Genomic DNA, 18,534 nt, shown 5'->3' with positions numbered 1-18,534 from the left:
CTCTCCACTCTGACTCGCAGCTCCCGCGCTTTTTAAATCTCCCGCGCTGTTTTCAATGTCCCGGCTCTCTCTCTCCCGCTCCCAGCTGACCTGCAAGGTAAGATTTTTAAACCTCTTCCCTCCATAAGGTCTTCCCTCCATACCAGGCAACATCCTGGTAAATCTCCTCTGCACCATTTCCAATGCTTCCACATCCTTCCTATAATGCGGCGACCAGAATTGCACGCAATACTCCAAATGTGGCCGCACCAGAGTTTTGTACAGCTGCAACATGACCTCATGGCTCCGAAACTCAATCCCTCTACCAACAAAAGCTAACACACCGTACGCCTTCTTAACAACCCTCTCAACCTGGGTGGCAACTTTCAGGGATCTATGTACATGGACACCGAGATCTCTCTTCTCATCCACACTACCAAGAATCTTACCATTAATCCAGTACTCTGTCTTCCTGTTATTCCTTCCAAAATTAATCACTACACTTTTCTGCATTAAACTCCATTTGCCACCTCTCAGCCCAGCTCTGCAGCTTATCTATGTCCCTTTGTAACTTGTAACATCCTTCCGCACTGTCCACAACTCCACCAACTTTGGTGTCATCTGTAAATTTACTCACCCATCCTTCTACGCCCTCCTCCATGTCATTTATAAAAATGACAAACAGCAGTGGCCCCAAAACAGATCCTTGTGGTACACCACTAGTAACTGGACTCCAGGCTGAACATTTTCCATCAACCACCATCCTTTGTCTTCTTCCAGCTAGCCAATTTCTGATCCAAACTGCTAAATCACCCTGAATCCCATGCCTCCGTATTTTCTGCAATAGCCTACCGTGGAGAACCTTATCAAACGCTTTACTGAAATCCATATATACCACATCAACTGCTTTACCCTCGTCCACCTGTTTGGTCACCTTCTCAAAGAACTCAATAAGGGTTGTGAGGCACGATCTATCCTTCACAAAACCGTGCTGACTATCTCTAATCAAATTATTCCTATCCAGATGATTATACATCCTATCTCTTATAAACCTTTCCAAGGCTCTGCCCACAACAGAAGTAAGGCTCACTGGTCTATAGTTACCGGGGTTGTCTCTACTCCCCTTCTTGAACAAGGGGACATTTGCTATCCTCCAGTCTTCTGGCACTATTCCTGTAGACAATGATGACATAAAGATCAAAGCCAAAGGTTCAGCAATCTTCTCCCTAGTTTCCCAGAGAATCCTATGATAAATCCCATCCGGCCCAGGGGACCTACCTATTTTCACACTTTCCAGAATTGCTAACACCTCCTTATGAACCTCAAGCCCTCCTAGTCTAGTAGCCTGTATCTCAGTATTCTCCTCGACAACATTGTCTTTTTCCTGTGTGATTACTGATGAAAAATATTCATTTAGCACCTCTCCTATCTCCTCGGACTCCACGCACAACTTCCCAATACTGTCCTTGACTGGCCCGACTCTTACCCTAGTCATTCTTTCATTCCTGACATATCTATGGAAAGCTTTAGGGTTATCCTTGATCCTACCTGCCAAAGACTTCTCATGTACCCTCCTGGCTCTTCTTAGCTCTCTCTTTAGGTCCTTCCGAGCTAACTTGTAACACTCAAGCGCCCTAACTGAACCTTTACGTCTCATCTTTACATAAGCCTCCTTCTTCCTCTTGACAAGTGATTCAACTACTTTAGTAAACCATGGTTCCCTCGCTCGACCACTTCCTCCCTGCCTGACAGGTACATACTTATCAAGAACACGCAGTAGCTGTTCCTTGAACAAGCTCCACATTTCAATTGTGCCCATCCCCTGCAGTTTCTCTCCCCATCCGATGCATCTTAAGTCTTGCCTCATCGCATCATAATTGCCTTTCCCCCAGATATAACTCTTGCCCTGCGGTATATACCTATCCCTTTCCATCGCTAAAGTAAACGTAATCGAATTGTGGTTACTATCACCAAAGTGCTCACCTACCTCCAAATCTAACACCTGTCCTGGTTCATTATCCAGTACCAAATCCAATATGGCCTCGCCTCTTGTTGGCCTATCTACATACTGTGTCAGGAAACCCTCCTGGACACATTGGACAAAAACGGACCCATCTACATTATTCGAACTATAGCGTTTCCAGTCAATATTTGGAAAGTTAAAGTCCCCCATATCAACTACCCTGTTACTTTCACTCCTATCCAGAATCATCTTTGCAATCCTTTCCTCTACATCTCTGGAACTTTTCGGAGGCCTATAGAAAACTCCTAACAGGGTGACCTCTCCTTTCCTGTTGCTAACCTCAGCCCATACTACCTCAGTAGACGAGTCCTCATCAAACGTCCTTTCTGCCACCGTAATGCTGTCCTTGACTAACAATGCCACCCCTCCCCCTCTTTTACCACCATCCCTGAGCTTACTGAAATATCTAAACCCCGGCACCTGCAACAACTATTCCTGTCCTTGCTCTATCCATGTCTCCAAAATGGCCACAACATCAAAGTCCCAGGTACCAACCCATGCTGCAAGTTCACCCACCTTTTTCCGGATGCTCCTGGCATTGAAGTAGACACACTTTGAACCACCTTCCTGCCTGCCGGTACACTCCTGCAACTTTGAAACCTTACTCATGACCTCACTACTCTCAACCTCCTGTATACTGGAGCTACAATTCAGGTGCCCAGCCCCCTGCTGAACTAGTTTAAACCCTCCCGAAGAGCATGAGCAAATTACCCCCCCAGGATATTGGTACCCCTCTGGTCCAGGTGTAGACCATCCCGTTTGTAGAGGTCCCACCTACCCCAGAATGAGCCCCAATTATCCAGGTATCTGAAACCCTACCTCCTGCACCATCCCTGTAGCCACGTATTCAACTGCTCTCTCTCCCTATTCCTCGTCTCACTAACACGTGGCACAGGTAACAACCCAGAGATAATAACTCTGTTTGTTCTAGATCTAAGTTTCCACCCTAGCTCCCTGAATTCCTGCCTTACATCCCTATCCCTTTTCCTACCAATGTCGTTGGTGCCTATGTGGACCACGACTAGGGGCTGCTTCCCCTCCCCCTTAAGGATCCCGAAAACACGATCCGAGACATTGCGGACCCTGGCACCTGGGAGGCAACACACCAACCGCGAGTCTCTCTCGTTCCCACAGAATCTCCTATCTATCCCCCTAACTATGGAGTCTCCAATGACTAATGCTCTACTCCTCTATCCCCTTCCTTTCTGAGCAACAGGGACAGACTCTGTGCCAGAGACCTGTACCCCATGGCTTACCTCTGGTAAGTCCCCCCCCCCCCCCCAACAGTATCCAAAGCGGTATACTTGTTACTAAGGGGAATAACCACATGGGATCCCTGTACCGACTGCTTCCTCCCAGTCCCTCTCAACATCACCCATCTATCTTTATTCTTCGGAGTAACTACATCCCTGAAGCTTCAATCTATGATCACCTCTGCCTCCCGAATGATCCGAAGTTCATCCATCTCCAGTTCCCTAACACGGTTTCTGAGGAGCTGGAGATGGGTGCACTTCCCACAGGTGAAATCAGCAGGGACACTGACGGCGTCCCTCACCTCAAACATTCTGCAGGAGGAACATTGCACTGCCTTCCCTGCCATCCTTTCTAGATTAAACAAGAAAAAGAAAGGAAGAGCTTACCTGATATTCATTCAACCCTTTAGGTTAGAGGAGGTGGAAGGGTGGGGGACACTACAAGTGTAGTGTCTCGGGGTTAGCAACCGTCCAACTTATATACAGGTACTAACAAATCTTCCCAGAAATCCCCACGCCCGACTTCCTGCAGCTCTGAAGGTAAGTTTTTAAAGAGGTAAACTTACCTTCCCGACAGACCCCTGGCCATTGCTCCCGCCGAAACCATGTGCGGTTGATGCGGTATTCTTCATTTCAAAGGTACCAGATAAAATTTGAAATAAATTGTATTCAGAAACAAGGCCTATTGAATGTTACATAGACCTGGAGGAACAACACCTTATCTTCTATTTAAACACGTCACAGCCTTCTGGACATTGAGTTCAACAACTTTAGACTGTGAACTTTCATTTTGACCCCTTTTTTCCTTTCTTTGTTTGGCCCCCTAGGGCCATCTGTCACTGGTTTAGTTTTGCTTTCAACCAGCATTGATCATTATTCTCCTATTGACACATTCTTCCAACTTACCTTTATACCATTATCAGCATCTTCTTCAGTCACTAATGCAGCCAATAACACTCCCTTTTGTCTCATGTTAAGTCTGTTTCTCTGCTGAGTTTATCTAGCATTTTCTGTTTTTATTTCAGATTTCCAGCATCGGCCGTATTTTAGATTTGCAGACAATAGGTCACTTTGGGATGGTATGCATTCTGCAAAGTACATTATTGAAAAACATATTACAAATCGATATTGTAAGTTTAAAGCAAATGTAAGTGACCAAGGAAATCTACAAACTCAAATGGATTGATACCACCCATCAGCTGCCCCATTGTTTCCCAAAGAGAGGTGTGAGCTCTAAAAATTATCAATTTATATGGGAAGTTATCAAATATTTTTAGGGCATTTTTATATTTCAGCAGTGGAGAGGAGAGCAGCTGATTGATAAATAAACAGAGCAGCTCGGGAAGGTAAGACAGTTTAAATTCTGACCAGGGATCGGAGACATTCAATTTCAGCAGCTGAGAGGAGAGCAGCTGATAAGTAAATACACAGAGAGCAACTGTCTAGAGTTTAGAAGAACATGGGGAGATCAAATTGAGGTATACAGGATGCTAAAAGGTATGGATAAAGTAGATGTGGAGCAGATGCTTCTTCTTGTGGGGCATTCTAAAGCGAGAGGTCATAGTCTTAGAATAAGAGGTAGCAAATTTAAAACAGATTTGAGGAGAAACTACTTCTCCCAAAGGGTTGTGAATCTGTGGAATTCGCTACTCCATAGTGCGGCGGATGCAGGGACAGTGAGTAAACTTAAGGAGGCGTGCGACAGATTTTTAATTCATAATGAGTTGAAGGGTTATGGAGAACGGGCAGGACAGTGGAGTTGAGGCCATGATGGGATCAACCATGATCACATTGAAGATGTTTAGGCTCGGCAGGCTAAATTGCCTACTCCTGCTCATGTGTTCCAGGGAGGAGATGCTCTGGCTGATTACGCAATCCAGCTCTTGGTCTGTAGCGTTGTAGGCAACAGATGAGGAACATATCAGCCATGATCAAATGGCGGAGCAGAGTCGATGGTCTGAATGGACTAATTCTACTCCTATATCTTATGAATTTATGAACTATATATACATGCTTCCTTTTTTCTTAAGGGAGATTAGGGAAGGTTGATTGTATGAACTATAACTGTTTGATTGTATGATACAATTGTGAAACAAATTATATAGAATGGAAAAACAGATCATTCTTTTTTATTTGTTCCACTTAAATGATTACTTTCATTTTTAGAAAGAGGGGAATCTGTTAGGATGGGTTTAATAATTGGAGGTTAATAGGTTAAGCACATCACTGGATACAATAAAAGAGAAACAGGTGCTGATCTAGAAGAGTTTAATAACTTTAATTCTAATAATCTTTATTGTCCCAAGTAGGCATACATTAACACTGCAATGAAGTTACTGTGAAAAGCCCCTAGTCGCCACATTCCGGCGCCTGTTCGGGTACACAGAGGGAGAATTCAGAATGTCCAAATTACCTAATAGCATGTCTTTCGGGACTGGTGGGAGGAAACCGGAGCACCCGGAGGAAACCAACGCAAACACGGGGAGAACGTGCAGACTCCACACAGGCAGTGACCCAAGTCGGGAATCGAATCTGGGACCCTGGCACTGTGAAGCCATTGTGCTAACCACTGTGCTACCGTGCCACCCTGGCATTATGAAGCCATAGTGCTAACCACTATGCCACCGTGCTGCCCAGTTTCTGCAAGTTGAAATAAAGTTCTGTCTAGAAGAAAAGTCTTGTTTTTTCTTTCTTACCAGTTAACCATTGGAGTTTTACTTACAGTAGCAAATTCCTCTCTGCCTTTAAAATGGTATCTCTACCTCACCCAAGGTGAAACTCCATAACAGACACATCTGGGACCACAAAAATCAGCTTGCGAAGTCAAGAAATTAGCCTTTTCTGCAGAAAAATCAGCAGCCGAACCTTCAATTTCTTCCTTGCAAATAAAAATGTTGGTTTGAATGTTCTTGTTCAAGAATTTACTTCAGAGTTTATTTTGTTGTTCCCTCAAATGCAAGCAAACACCTGCGATCCCACTCACTTCAGAATGGTGCCGATCAGGTCATGGAACCCAGTGCCACATGATGCACAATGATTATGTGCAGCAATATTAAATGGTATGCAAAGATGATGTGTAATGACACTAAATCACAATTTATGATGTAAATTCAGACTGCTATCTCTAAAAGGAGCACAATTTTAAATTAAACTTATACCGGGCCAATTAAAATGGGGACTGACTGCAATTGAATAGCCTAACAGATGTGTGACCAGGTACTCATAAAGACCTGTTCAATATCCTAAAAGGCCTTTGTCACCAACAGAACTGCATAACTGAATAATGGAGTGAAAAAGGTGCTTGTCTTAAAATTTGACAGTGATCATTGACTCTTTAATTGTGCCTATCTGAAATTTGCTGGAATGTTACAGCAATATTTTAGTAAATTTATTTAGTGTGGCAGTACCAACAAGGAAAATCCATTTAACTTATCATCTGAAATTACTCCCACCACCTGCATCAGTAACAGTGCTTCACCTGGTTATAATCCAGATTTGAATGTATAGATTCTAAAATTGGATTGCTGGGTGTTTGTCCGCTATTCATTCAAGTGGGGCTCAGCACAACATTTCCAATGTACCCACTACTTTCTAAAAAAACATTTTTATTAAGGCATTTTGTCTCTACAAAGAACACAACCAAAAACAGAATGAGAACAAGCAGGAAATCTCATAACAAATAAATAAATAACACCTAACCGCCCCACCCTCCCTGTCGTTCCTCTCCGCCCATCCTGCTGTCTCCCATTTTAATCCTTTCATTCCCCCCGCCCCCCCGGACATCCTAGCTATCCTTGAAGAAGTCGATAAACGACTTCCATCTCCAGGCAAACTGACCCTCTCAAGGCGAACTTAATGTTTTGCAGCCAAAGGAACTCCGCCAGGTCGCTCACCCACACCCCCGGCCTCAGTGGCCACAAGTCCCTCTATTCCAACAAAATCCATCTCCGGGCTACCAGGGAGGCAAAGGCCAAAACGTCAGCCTCTTTCGCCCCCTGGTCTTCCAACACTCCAAATATCGCCACTTCTAGACTCGGAGCCACCTTCACCTTCAGCACCTCAGACATAACGTCCGCGAACCCCTGCCAAAACCCATTCAGCTTTAGACATGCCCAAAACATGTGAACATGGTTCGCAGCCCTCCCCGCGCACCATCCACACCCATCCTCCACCCCCTGAAAGAACCTGCTCATCCTGGCCACTGTCATATGCGCCCTATGCATTACCTTGAATTGATTAAGGCTAAGCCTAGCACATGAGCAAGATGCGTTCACCCTCCCTAAAGCTTCCTCCCAGAATCCAGCCTCCATTTCCCCCCCCAACTCCTCCTCCCACTTCCGTTTAAGATCTCCAAACGGGGCTCCTCCCAGTCCATAAACTCCTTGTAAATATCCTATACCTTACCCACTCCTGCTTTCGATACTACCTTGTACTGCAGCCCCGGGGGCGGCAGGTCGGGAAAGGACAACATCTGCTTCCTCACATAATCAACAGGTGGCGATAGAGATCCACCACGTGACTTGAGACAGTTGGTAGTGAGTCATACGGAAGGATAGTCTCACTTAAGAGTATCTCCAGGAGAATTCACTGAATTCATTTAATAGCCATCGTCTATATCATAGTTTGTTCGTTATCTTTCCACGTGTTTGTTAATAAATCATCTTTCTAGTTAAACAACTAGATATTCGGTGTACATCATTACAATGGTCATCAGACCAAACACAACACACCTTACTGGAGAACAATCAGAATTTAATCCAGATGTGTGTTCAATATAAATGCTTTAATTGTGATACAAATATTATAAAACTGCTACAACTCATGATGTGAAGCATCCTTTGAACTTAGTCTCTTCAGGAAATTCCATATCCCTCCAACAGAACTGAAATTAAGAATAATCATGTGCTCAAATCTTTTCAGTGAATTGCCAGCTCAATTACATCATTCACTGCAGAGCCCAAAGCTTGGACGGATGCGGATTCAACTCCCACTCCACCGGAGCAGCCCAGCTCCCAATGTGAGCAATACTGTGGACATGATACGGGCAGCACGGTAGCATTGTGGTTGGCACAATTGCTTCACAGCTCCAGGGTCCCAGGTTCGATTCCGGCTTGGGTCACTGTCTGCGCGGAGTCTGCACATCCTCCCCGTGTGTGCGTGGGTTTCCTCCGGGTGCTCCGGTTTCCTCCCACAGTCCAAAGATGTGCAGGTTAGGTGGATTGGACACGATAAATTGCCCTTAGTGTCCAAAATTGTCCTTAGTGTTGGGTGGGGTTACTGGGTTATGGGGATAGGGTGGAGGTGTTGACTTTGGGTAGGGTGCTCTTTCCAAGAGCCGGTGCAGACTCGATGGCTTGAATGGCCTCCTTCTGCACTGTAAATTCTATGATGATGATAGTGTCTGGCATATCTGAATGATGGACTACAGGGAGCAACATAAGGGCAACCAATAGATCCTTGAGGCTGCAGGTATCAGATAAAACAGAGGTCAAGAAATACAAAGGAAAAACTTACACAAAAGTCCCTCACAAAAATAAAAAGTACATTTTAATAATGTAGTTTTGATCCTATTGACACAAACTGCAAATAACTCCAGAAGGAGCTTGGTGGCCGAAGCAAATGATGCATCATTCCAGTCACGTCATGTGTAGAACCTGAGCAAAATACAAGATAAGATATACTATAATATTTGTGTCTTTGGACAGCACTACCAATATCAGACTGAAAAAGAGAGTCGATTTAAAGACACTGAAGAATGCTTCCTGCTTACTTAAAGTGAAGACATTACACACAAATAAGATTTTTTTATATAAAAGCCATTCTATGTATCTGAGCTGGATTCAACTCCACATTCTAGCACTGAAATAATAGTTTCATTTCAAAATCTAATCAATGTTTTTTTTTTGCTGATTTCTGCTGACTCCTGTTAGATAATCATCTAGTAGCTCAGCCAAGTCAGGGATCGGCTAATTGAGTACAACGTGAATCAGTGGGTCAGGCTAAAATGTTACTCTCTGGGATTGAGTTTTAACTCAGTCAATGAAGAATAGGTTTCTCCAGTGTCGAGTGCCTATTAGGGTTCTGTTCAAAATGAGTTTGGGTCACAATCCAAATCCTGGTAAACATTTGTCCAGAACACACAACTACACCTAACTCAGTACAAATTAATACTTTCACTTCATCAAGAGGCCAACAGAGAAACAGAAATATTTAAAGGATGGGATGCTTGCTTCTGAGGCTGAAGCTCATTTCTAGGCTCGAATCGAGGTTTAATTTTGTATCTAACCCATCTAAAAGTCAACCTAGAAGTGTTTCATGGATTAATCAGGAAGATTTGCTCTGCATCTAACCATTCTATACACAACTTGGACGTATTGCATCAAACTATTCTATATGCAACCTTGGATTGTGTATGAAACTGTTTTGATGGTATTTTTCATCGAACAATTCTATACCTGAAATTGAATGCTCAAAATGGAAGTTTTCTATTCACCACTGATACGGCACCCTGGGCTAGTGCACGGTCAATTTCAGCCCCACAGGCCCCGGTGTCCCAACACAAGTGAATTTTAAAAAATAAATTAGGAGTAGCCAATTCTTATTTTTTTCCCAATTAATGGGCAATTTAGCATGGCTAATCCACCTAGCCTGCACATCTCTGGGTTGTGGGGCTGAGACCCACGCAAACACGGGGAGAATGAGCAAACCCCAAAATGGACAGTGACCCGGGACCGGGATCGATCCCAGGTCCTCAGCGCCGTGAGGCAGCAGTGCTAACCATTGTGCCACCATGCCGCCCAGCATCACAACTGAATTAACCAATAATTCGTATGAAGTTTCTGAGATATTTGGCCCTTGACTGCTCCAATGACTTACAGACACCAGGGGCGAGATTCTCCGACCCCCCCCGCCGGGTCGGAGAATCGCCGGGGACTGGCGTGAATCCCGCCCCTGCCGGTTGCCGAATTCTCCGGCACCAGATATTCGGCGGGGGGGGGGAATCGCGACGCGCCGGTTGGCGGGCCCCCCCCGCGATTCTTCGGCCCGGATGGGCCGAAGTCCCCACCGCTGCTAAAATGCCTGCCCGCCGGCGTAGATTAAACCACCTACCTTACCAGCGGGATAAGGCGGCGCGGGCGGGCTCCAGGGTCCTGGGGGGGGCGCGGGGCGATCTGGCCCCGGGGGTGCCCCCACGGTGGCCTGGCCCGCGATCGGGGCCCACCGATCTGCGGGCGGGCCTGTGCCGTGGGGGCACTCTTTTCCTTCCGCCTTCGCCACGGTCTCCACCATGGCGGAGGTGGAAGAGACTCCCTCCACAGTGCATGCGCGGGAATGCCGTCAGCGGCCGCTGATGCTCCCGCGCATGCGCCACCCGGAGATGTCATTTCCGCACCAGCTGGCGGGGCACCAAAGGCCTTTTCCGCCAGCTGGCGGGGCGGAAATTCATCCGGTGCGGGCCTACCCCCTTAAGGTTGGGGCTCGGTCCCCCCAAGATGCGGAGCATTCCACACTTTTGGGGCGGCGCGATGCCCGACTGATTTGCGCCGTTTTGGGCGCCAGTCGGCGGACATCGCGCCAACACCGGAGAATTTCGCCCCAGATTTGTAAGTGAAACACAACATTTATAACAATAATAGAGATAAGTCATGTAATAATTATACTAGAATAACGGCCAGCTAATCTACCACCCCCCCACGCCTTTTACCACCCACCCTAAACACAGACAAGACATACACACACACAGAGGGAGGGGAAGCAGGAAAATAAAAGAGGATTAATGTGAGATGGAAGATGAGTGCCCTTGCTTCGGATGTTGAAGTTGTTTTTTCAGCTGACCTGTTCTTCCAGGATGCGGTGTGATTGAGAACCACTGGTTGGATGGCTAATGGGGATCTTCTGGCTGAAATATTCAGTCTGAATCCCCAGACTGTGGTATTTCCTCTGGGGAGTTACTTTACTCTTATTAACCTAGGCCTTCACTCAAAGGGTTTGCTTCAGGTCTGTTTAATTCTGACTCGTTTCCAATTCCACCAGAATGACCAATAGCCTTTTCAAGGAAAGAACAGAGTTCTCCACACGAGACTGCAAGAAGGGCTTTGTTAACAACTGACCCTGCTTTCAGCTTCGTGGTTCGATTGGATTCTTAAGATTCCTTGTCTCCCCTCAAACCCAGCTCTCAGCTTGGATCTTATTCTTACTTGGTGTTCAGTCTCACTGGAATGTCTACCAGCTTGGCTGAGGAGAAAATAGAGCCACGAACTGGGGTGATTGAGTGAGATTTTCTCTTTTCGGGGAGAGAGAAATTCAAAAGAGCCTCCTTTAGTTCTGAGTTCAAAACAAAACTAAAAGCAAAAAAAGTCTCACAGAGTAAGGAACATTACAGGGCAAAATCTGACCAATCAGCACGATTCATTAATAAGGCCCAGCAATCTGACAGCCAAGTCCATCAAGATGTGGAATTGATGTCAGAGCAACAGCACAGCATGCTGGAGGTTTGTTTTTATTGTAATTAAAGTTGAAGTCCATCTTAAAGTGATAGGCAATTTTTTGTCCAGTTACAAAAGTGATAAAACCAAAACAAAAGAAAATGAAGGGAATAAACAATGGACAAACAGAGATTAACATGAGGATCCTTATATCACGATATCTAAAGCATGAAAAAAACTGCATTTCAAAATTGTTTTGCAGGCTATTAAGCCACATGTACCGTTCCCCCAAACCCTGTTTGATGTCAACTCTAAGACCCATTGGATCCTCACTAAAATAGACTTCTGGAAAATATATGTGTTCATGGGCATCGCTGGCTGGGCCAGCATTTATTTCCCATCCCGGAGGGCATTTAAGAATCAAGCACATTTGATTTGATTTTTTTTAAATTTGATTTATTAGTATTAGTATACAGTGAAAAGTAATATTTCTTGCATGCTGTACAAACAATGCATACCGTACATAGGGAGGAAGGAGAGATTGCAGAATATAATGTTACAAGGTGTAGAGAAAAGATCAACTTCATACGAGGTAGGTCCATTCAAAGGTCTGATGGCAGTAGGGAAGAAGCTATTCTTGAGTCGGTTGGTACGTGACCTTAAACTTTGGTATCTTTTTCCTGACGGAAGAAGGTGGAAGAGAGTATGCCCGGGGTGCGTGGAATCCTTAATTATGCTGGCAGCCTTTCCGAGGCAGCGGGAATTGTAGACAGAGTCGATGGATGGGAGACTGGTTTGCGTGATAGATTGGGCTACATTCACAACCTTTTGTAATTTCTTGCGGTCTTGGACAGAGCAGGATCCATACCAAGCTGTGATACAACCAGATAGAATGCATTTCTATGGTGCATCTGTAGAAGTTGGAGAGAGTCGTAGGTGACATGCCAAATTTCCTTAGTCTTCTGAGAAAGTAGTCGTTGGTGGGCTTTCTTAACTATAGTGTCAGCATGGGGGGACCAGGACAGGTTGTTGGTGATCTGGACACCTAAGAACTTGAAGCTCTCGACCCTTTCTACTTCATTCCCATTGATATAGACAGGGGCATATTCTCCACTCCGCTTCCTGAAGTCGATGACAATCTCTTTTGTTTTGTTGACATTGAGGGAGAGATTATTGTGTTGCACCAGTTCACCAGATTCTCTATCTCATTCCTGTACTCTGTCTCATCATTGTTTGAAATCAGACCCACTACTGTGGTGTCATCAGCAAATTTGAAAATCGAGTTGGAGGGGAATTTGGCCAGTCAGAGGTGTACAAGGAGTATAGTAGGGGGCTGAGGACACAGCCTTGTGGGGCACCGGTGTTGAGGATGATCATGGAAGAGGTGTTGTTGCCTATCCTTACTGATGGTGGCCTGTGGGTTAGAAAGTTCAGGATCCAGTCGCAGAGGGAGGAGCCGAGGCCAAGGCCACGGAGTTTGGAGATGAGTTTCGTAGGAATGATGGTGTTGAAGGTCGAGCTGTAGTCGATAAATAGGAGTCTTTGTTATCTAGGTGTTCCAGGGTAGAGTGCAGGGCCATGGAGATGGCGTCTGCTGTGGACCTGTTGCAGCGGTCGGTGAACTGTAGTGGATCAAGGCAATCCGGGAGGCTGGAGTTGATTCGTGCCATGACTAACCTTTCGAAGCACTTAATGATGATGGATGTCAGAGCCACTGGATGATAGCCATTAAGGCACACTGCTTGGCTTGTCTTTGGTACAGGGATGATGGTCGTCTTCTTGAAGCAGATAGGGACCTCAGATTGTTGTAAAGAGAGGTTGAAGATGTCTGCGAATACCCCCGCTAGCTGATCCGCGCAAGACCTGAGTGCCCGTCCGGGTACCCGATCCGGGCCAGTGGCTTTCCGAGGGTTGACCTTCGAGAAGGCCGCTCTGACGCCTGCAATGGTGATCTCAGATACAAGTTCATCCAGTTGGGAAACACGCGGATTTGTTTCTTTGGCACAATCTTCTACACACTTACTAATGAAGTCAGTTATTGCAGTGGCATACTCGTTCTGGCTGGTCGCAGAGTTTTAAAATACTGACCAGTCCACTGACTCTAAGCAGTCCCGTAGGAGATCATCCAATTCCTCAGACCAACAATGCACAACTTTCTTTGACGGATTCTACCGCTTCAGTTTTTGCTTATAAGCCGGCAGCAGGAGTACAGCCTTGTGGTCAGATTTGCCAAAGTGTGGGTGGGCGATAGATCAGTAGGCATGTTTGATATTTGTGTAGCAGTGGTCCAGGATGTTTGGGCCTCTGGTGGAACAGGTGACGTGTTGGTGGTAATTTGGTAGTACGCTCTTGAGCTTGGCGTGATTGAAGTCCCCAGCTACAATGAACAAGGCCTCGGGATATTTCGTTTCAAGGCTATTTGTGGTGGCGAATATTTCGTCCAGTGCGATTTTCACGTTCGCGTGGGGTGGGATGTAAACTGCCGTCAGGATAACGGAGCTGAACTCCCGTGGAAGGTAGTAGGGGCGGCATTTTAGCGTCAGGTATTCTAGGTCTGGGGAGCAAAACCTTGCCAGTGTTGTTTGTGTTCCACAGACATTGCTGTGGATCTGGAGTCACATATAGGCCAGACAAAGTAAAGATGGCAGATTTCTTTTCCTAAAGAACATTAGTGAACCACATAAGTTTTTACGACAATCAGCAATGGTTTCATGGTCACCTTTAGACTTTTAGTTCCATATTTTTGATTAATTCAAATTTCACCATCTGCCATGGTGGGTTTCGAACCCGGGTCCTCAGAGCACGACTCTGGGTCTCTGGATTAACTAGTCCAGCAACAATACCACCACCTCCCTGAGAGGATTGAACCTGATCTGTATGGCTCAATTATACAGTGCCTTTACCAACTGAGCCAGTTAGAGAATCCAACACTTATATTAAACTCCTAAATGGTGTGTCTTTGCAGGAAAAAGGTGACAGTTCATAGCTATCAGTGCTTTACCAGTGTCACCCATTTCAGGACTTCAAATTAGATCCAAAGCAAATTGATCAAATTACCTGGCAAAAGCTGAAACAGCAATTATGTCCAATATCCCCTCCAATCCATAGGTTACCAGGAGGATTGCATTGATTATAACATCTGCTTTCAGCACATAGGTCTGCCAGAACAAGAAGTACAGGCAAAGCAACAGACTTCCAATTGTCAGGACCAAACTAGTAACAATTGGAATTGCCTCTTCAATCAGGTTACCTTTAAAACCTAGGAAAAGGACAGAGCGTTAACATCTTGACTCTGGAGACCCATTACATTCAATGTCACACACACAAACGATTTTATTGCATGCAATACCCGAAGCATACATATGGAGCCCGATCGAACAGCCTCATCGTGCCTGACTAGGGACATGACGAGACCGCTAAATCTCGCGAGTGACCTCTTGTGAGATTTAGGACGATTGGGACGCCTCACGAGATCTAACGAGATCTCGCAAGATGGCAGGATCAGATTTGTATATTTAAGTGAACATTTAGGCTCACTTAAATATATCTTCGCCAGAGTCTCTCAAGGCCTGGGATTGAACGCCCATGTCTGGGAATCCTCGCTGTGGTGCTGTTTAGCACTGGTCCACGCAAACATGATCCAGCTGTAACGGCACGAGGAGGGGGGCTCCCAGGCCATCGGAGGCCGCAGGGTGGATTGAACTCTGGGCAGAGGAATACCCTGGCACTCCTGCTACTGCCTGGGCAACTTGGCACTACCAGTCTGGTACCTTGGCACTGCCACACAGACACCCTGGCACTGGCAGTGCCAAGGTGGGGTCAGGGGACTTAAAGACCCCATACCATGTGGGGGTGTCCAAAGGCAGCGCGGTGGGGCGAGAGATTGGGGCGGAATTTAAAAATGGTGCCCCGATCGCTTACTGTACTGACAAGCTGAGCTGGTCAGTGCAGGAAATTAAGACATTCCTAATATTCCTAGCCGAGGCCAGGAAAAAACCCAAAGTCCTGTTTGATAGCGGGGTCGTTCATGGCGCTGCAGGCACCGGGTAACACCCCACTAAACACACTCAAAATGGTTTCCTATTAAATCGCGTCCATAGTCTACTGTAGCACTAAGCAGTACAGACCAGAAGGTCTCAGGTTCAAGTTAGGTCTGTGCCAACTTAGCTGATTTGACATTTGGGGAGCACAATTTGCCTCAGCACAGAGTTAGTAAAGAAAAATATTCCTGCTCCTGGTCACTATCAAATGTTTCCTGCTGGAGTAGAACCATAAAAAAGTTACAGCACAGAAGGAGGCCATTCGGCCTATCTTGTCAATGCCAGCCCAAGGACTCCCAGGTGCCCTTTCTTTTTTTTTTTTAAATATATTTTATTCAAAATTTTTGGCCAACCATGACAGTATTGTGTATCCTTTACACAGTAATATAACAATATAAATTGTTGCTGCTGTCTTCTTCTTTTCCATTCCCTCTATCTTTCTGTGAGGTATTCGACGAACGGTTGCCACCGCCTGGTGAACCCTTGAGCCGATCCCCTTAGGACGAACTTAATCCGTTCCAACTTTATAAACCCTGCCATGTCATTTATCCAGGTCTCCACACCCGGGGGCTTGGCTTCCTTCCACATCAACAGTATCCTGCGCCGGGCTACTAGGGACACAAAGGCCAAAACATCAGCCTCTTTCGCCTCCTGCACTCCCGGCTCCTCTGCAACCCCGAATATAGCCAACCCCCAGCTTGGTTCGACCTGGACCCCCACCACCTTCGAAAGCACCTTTGTCACCCCCACCCAAAACCCCTGTAGTGCCGGACATGACCAGAACATGTGGGTGTGATTCGCTGGGCTTCTCGAACATCTCGCACACCTATCCTCTACTCCAAAAAATTTACTGAGCCGTGCTCCAGTCAAATGCGCCCTGTGTAACACCTTAAATTGTATCAGGCTTAGCCTGGCACACGAGGACGATGAGTTTACCCTACTTAGGGCATCAGCCCACAGCCCCTCCTCAATCTCCTCCCCCAGCTCCTCTTCCCATTTCCCTTTCAGCTCATCTACCATAATCTCCCCCTCGTCCCTCATTTCCCTATATATGTCTGATACCTTACCGTCCCCCACCCATGTCTTTGAGATCACTCTGTCCTGCACCTCCTGCGTCGGGAGCTGCGGGAATTCCCTCACCTGTTGCCTCGCAAAAGCCCTCAGTTGCATATACCGGAATGCATTCCCTTGGGGCAACCCGTATTTTTCGGTCAGCACTCCCAGACTTGCAAACGTCCCATCTACAAACAGATCTCTCAATTGTGTTACTCCTGCTCTTTGCCATGTTCCAAATCCCCCAGCCATTCTCCCCGGAGCAAACCTATGGTTATTTCTTATCGGGGACCACACCGAGGCTCCCGTCTTACCCTTATGCCATCTCCACTGCCCCCAGATTTTCAGAGTAGCCACCACCACCGGGCTTGTGGTGTATTTCTTCGGTGAGAACGGCAATGGCGCCGTCACCATAGCTTGTAGGCTAGTCCCCCTGCAGGACGCCCTCTCCAATCTCTTCCACGCCGCTCCCTCCTCTTCTCCCATCCACTTACATACCATTGAGATATTGGCGGCCCAGTAGTACTCACTTAGGCTCGGTAGTGCCAGCCCCCCGCTATCCCTACTACGCTGCAAAAATCCCCTCCTCACTCTCGGGGTCTTCCCGGCCCACACAAAACTCATGATATTCTTCTCAATCCTTTTGAAAAAAGCCTTCGTGATCACCACCGGGAGGCACTGAAACACAAAAAGGAATCTCGGGAGGACCACCATTTTAACCGCCTGCACCCTCCCTGCCAGTGACAGGGATACCATGTCCCATCTCTTGAAGTCCTCCTCCATCTGTTCCACCAACCGCGTTAAATTTAACCTGTGCAATGTACCCCAATTCTTGGCTATCTGGATCCCCAAGTAGCGAAAGTCCCTTGTTACCTTCCTCAGCGGTAAGTCCTCTATCTCTCTGCTCTGCCCCCCTGGATGCATCACAAACAACTCACTTTTCCCCATGTTCAGTTTATATCCTGAAAATTCTCCAAACTCCCCAAGTATCCGCATTATCTCTGGCATCCCCTCCGCCGGGTCCGCCACATACAACAACAAATCGTCCGCATACAGAGATACCCGGTGTTCTTCTCCTCCCCTGAGTACTCCCCTCCACTTCCTGGAACCCCTCAATGCTATTGCCAGGGGCTCAATCGCCAGTGCAAACAATAATGGGGACAGAGGACATCCCTGCCTCGTCCCTCTATGGAGCCGAAAATATGCAGACCCCCGTCCATTCGTGACCACGCTCGCCATCGGGGCCCTATACAGCAGCTGTACCCATCTAATATACTCATCTCCAAAGCCAAATCTCCTCAACACCTCCCACAAATAATCCCACTCCACTCTATCAAATGCTTTCTCGGCATCCATCGCCACCACTATCTCCGCTTCCCCCTCTGGTGGGGGCATCATCATTACCCCTAGCAGCCTCCGTATATTCGTATTCAGCTGTCTCCCCTTCACAAACCCAGTTTGGTCCTCATGGACCACCCCCGGGACACAATCCTCTATCCTCATTGCCATTACCTTGGCCAGAATCTTAGCGTCTACATTCAGGAGGGAAATAGGCCTATAGGACCCGCATTGCAGCGGGTCTTTTTCCTTCTTTAGGAGAAGCGATATCGTTGCCTCTGACATAGGGCAGCTGTCCCCTTTCCCTCGCCTCATTAAAGGTTCTCATCAGTAACGGGGAGAGCAAGTCCACATATTTCCTGTAAAATTCAACTGGGAATCCATCCGGTCCCGGAGCCTTCCCCACCTGCATGCTCCTAATT

General features: G+C 46.6%; 1 protein-coding gene across 1 annotated transcript in view; it reads right to left on the bottom strand.

Moving 5' to 3' along the window:
• Nucleotides 1-8,019: 8,019 nt before the first annotated feature.
• LOC140431075 (transmembrane protein 80-like) overlaps nucleotides 8,020-18,534 on the bottom strand; it is a 39,321-nt gene continuing 28,806 nt past the window's right edge. The window contains exons 5-6 of the mRNA XM_072519008.1: nucleotides 14,739-14,940; nucleotides 8,020-8,909 (exon numbers count right to left, since the gene is read on the bottom strand). Of these exons, the coding sequence (XP_072375109.1) occupies nucleotides 8,897-8,909; nucleotides 14,739-14,940 (215 nt within the window). The 3' untranslated portion in view covers nucleotides 8,020-8,896. The remainder of the gene's footprint in view (nucleotides 8,910-14,738; nucleotides 14,941-18,534) is intronic.

This window comes from Scyliorhinus torazame, chromosome 10 (assembly GCF_047496885.1).
Source record: "Scyliorhinus torazame isolate Kashiwa2021f chromosome 10, sScyTor2.1, whole genome shotgun sequence".
NCBI lineage: Eukaryota > Metazoa > Chordata > Chondrichthyes > Carcharhiniformes > Scyliorhinidae > Scyliorhinus > Scyliorhinus torazame.
This window is presented reverse-complemented; position numbering and strand designations above follow the sequence as displayed.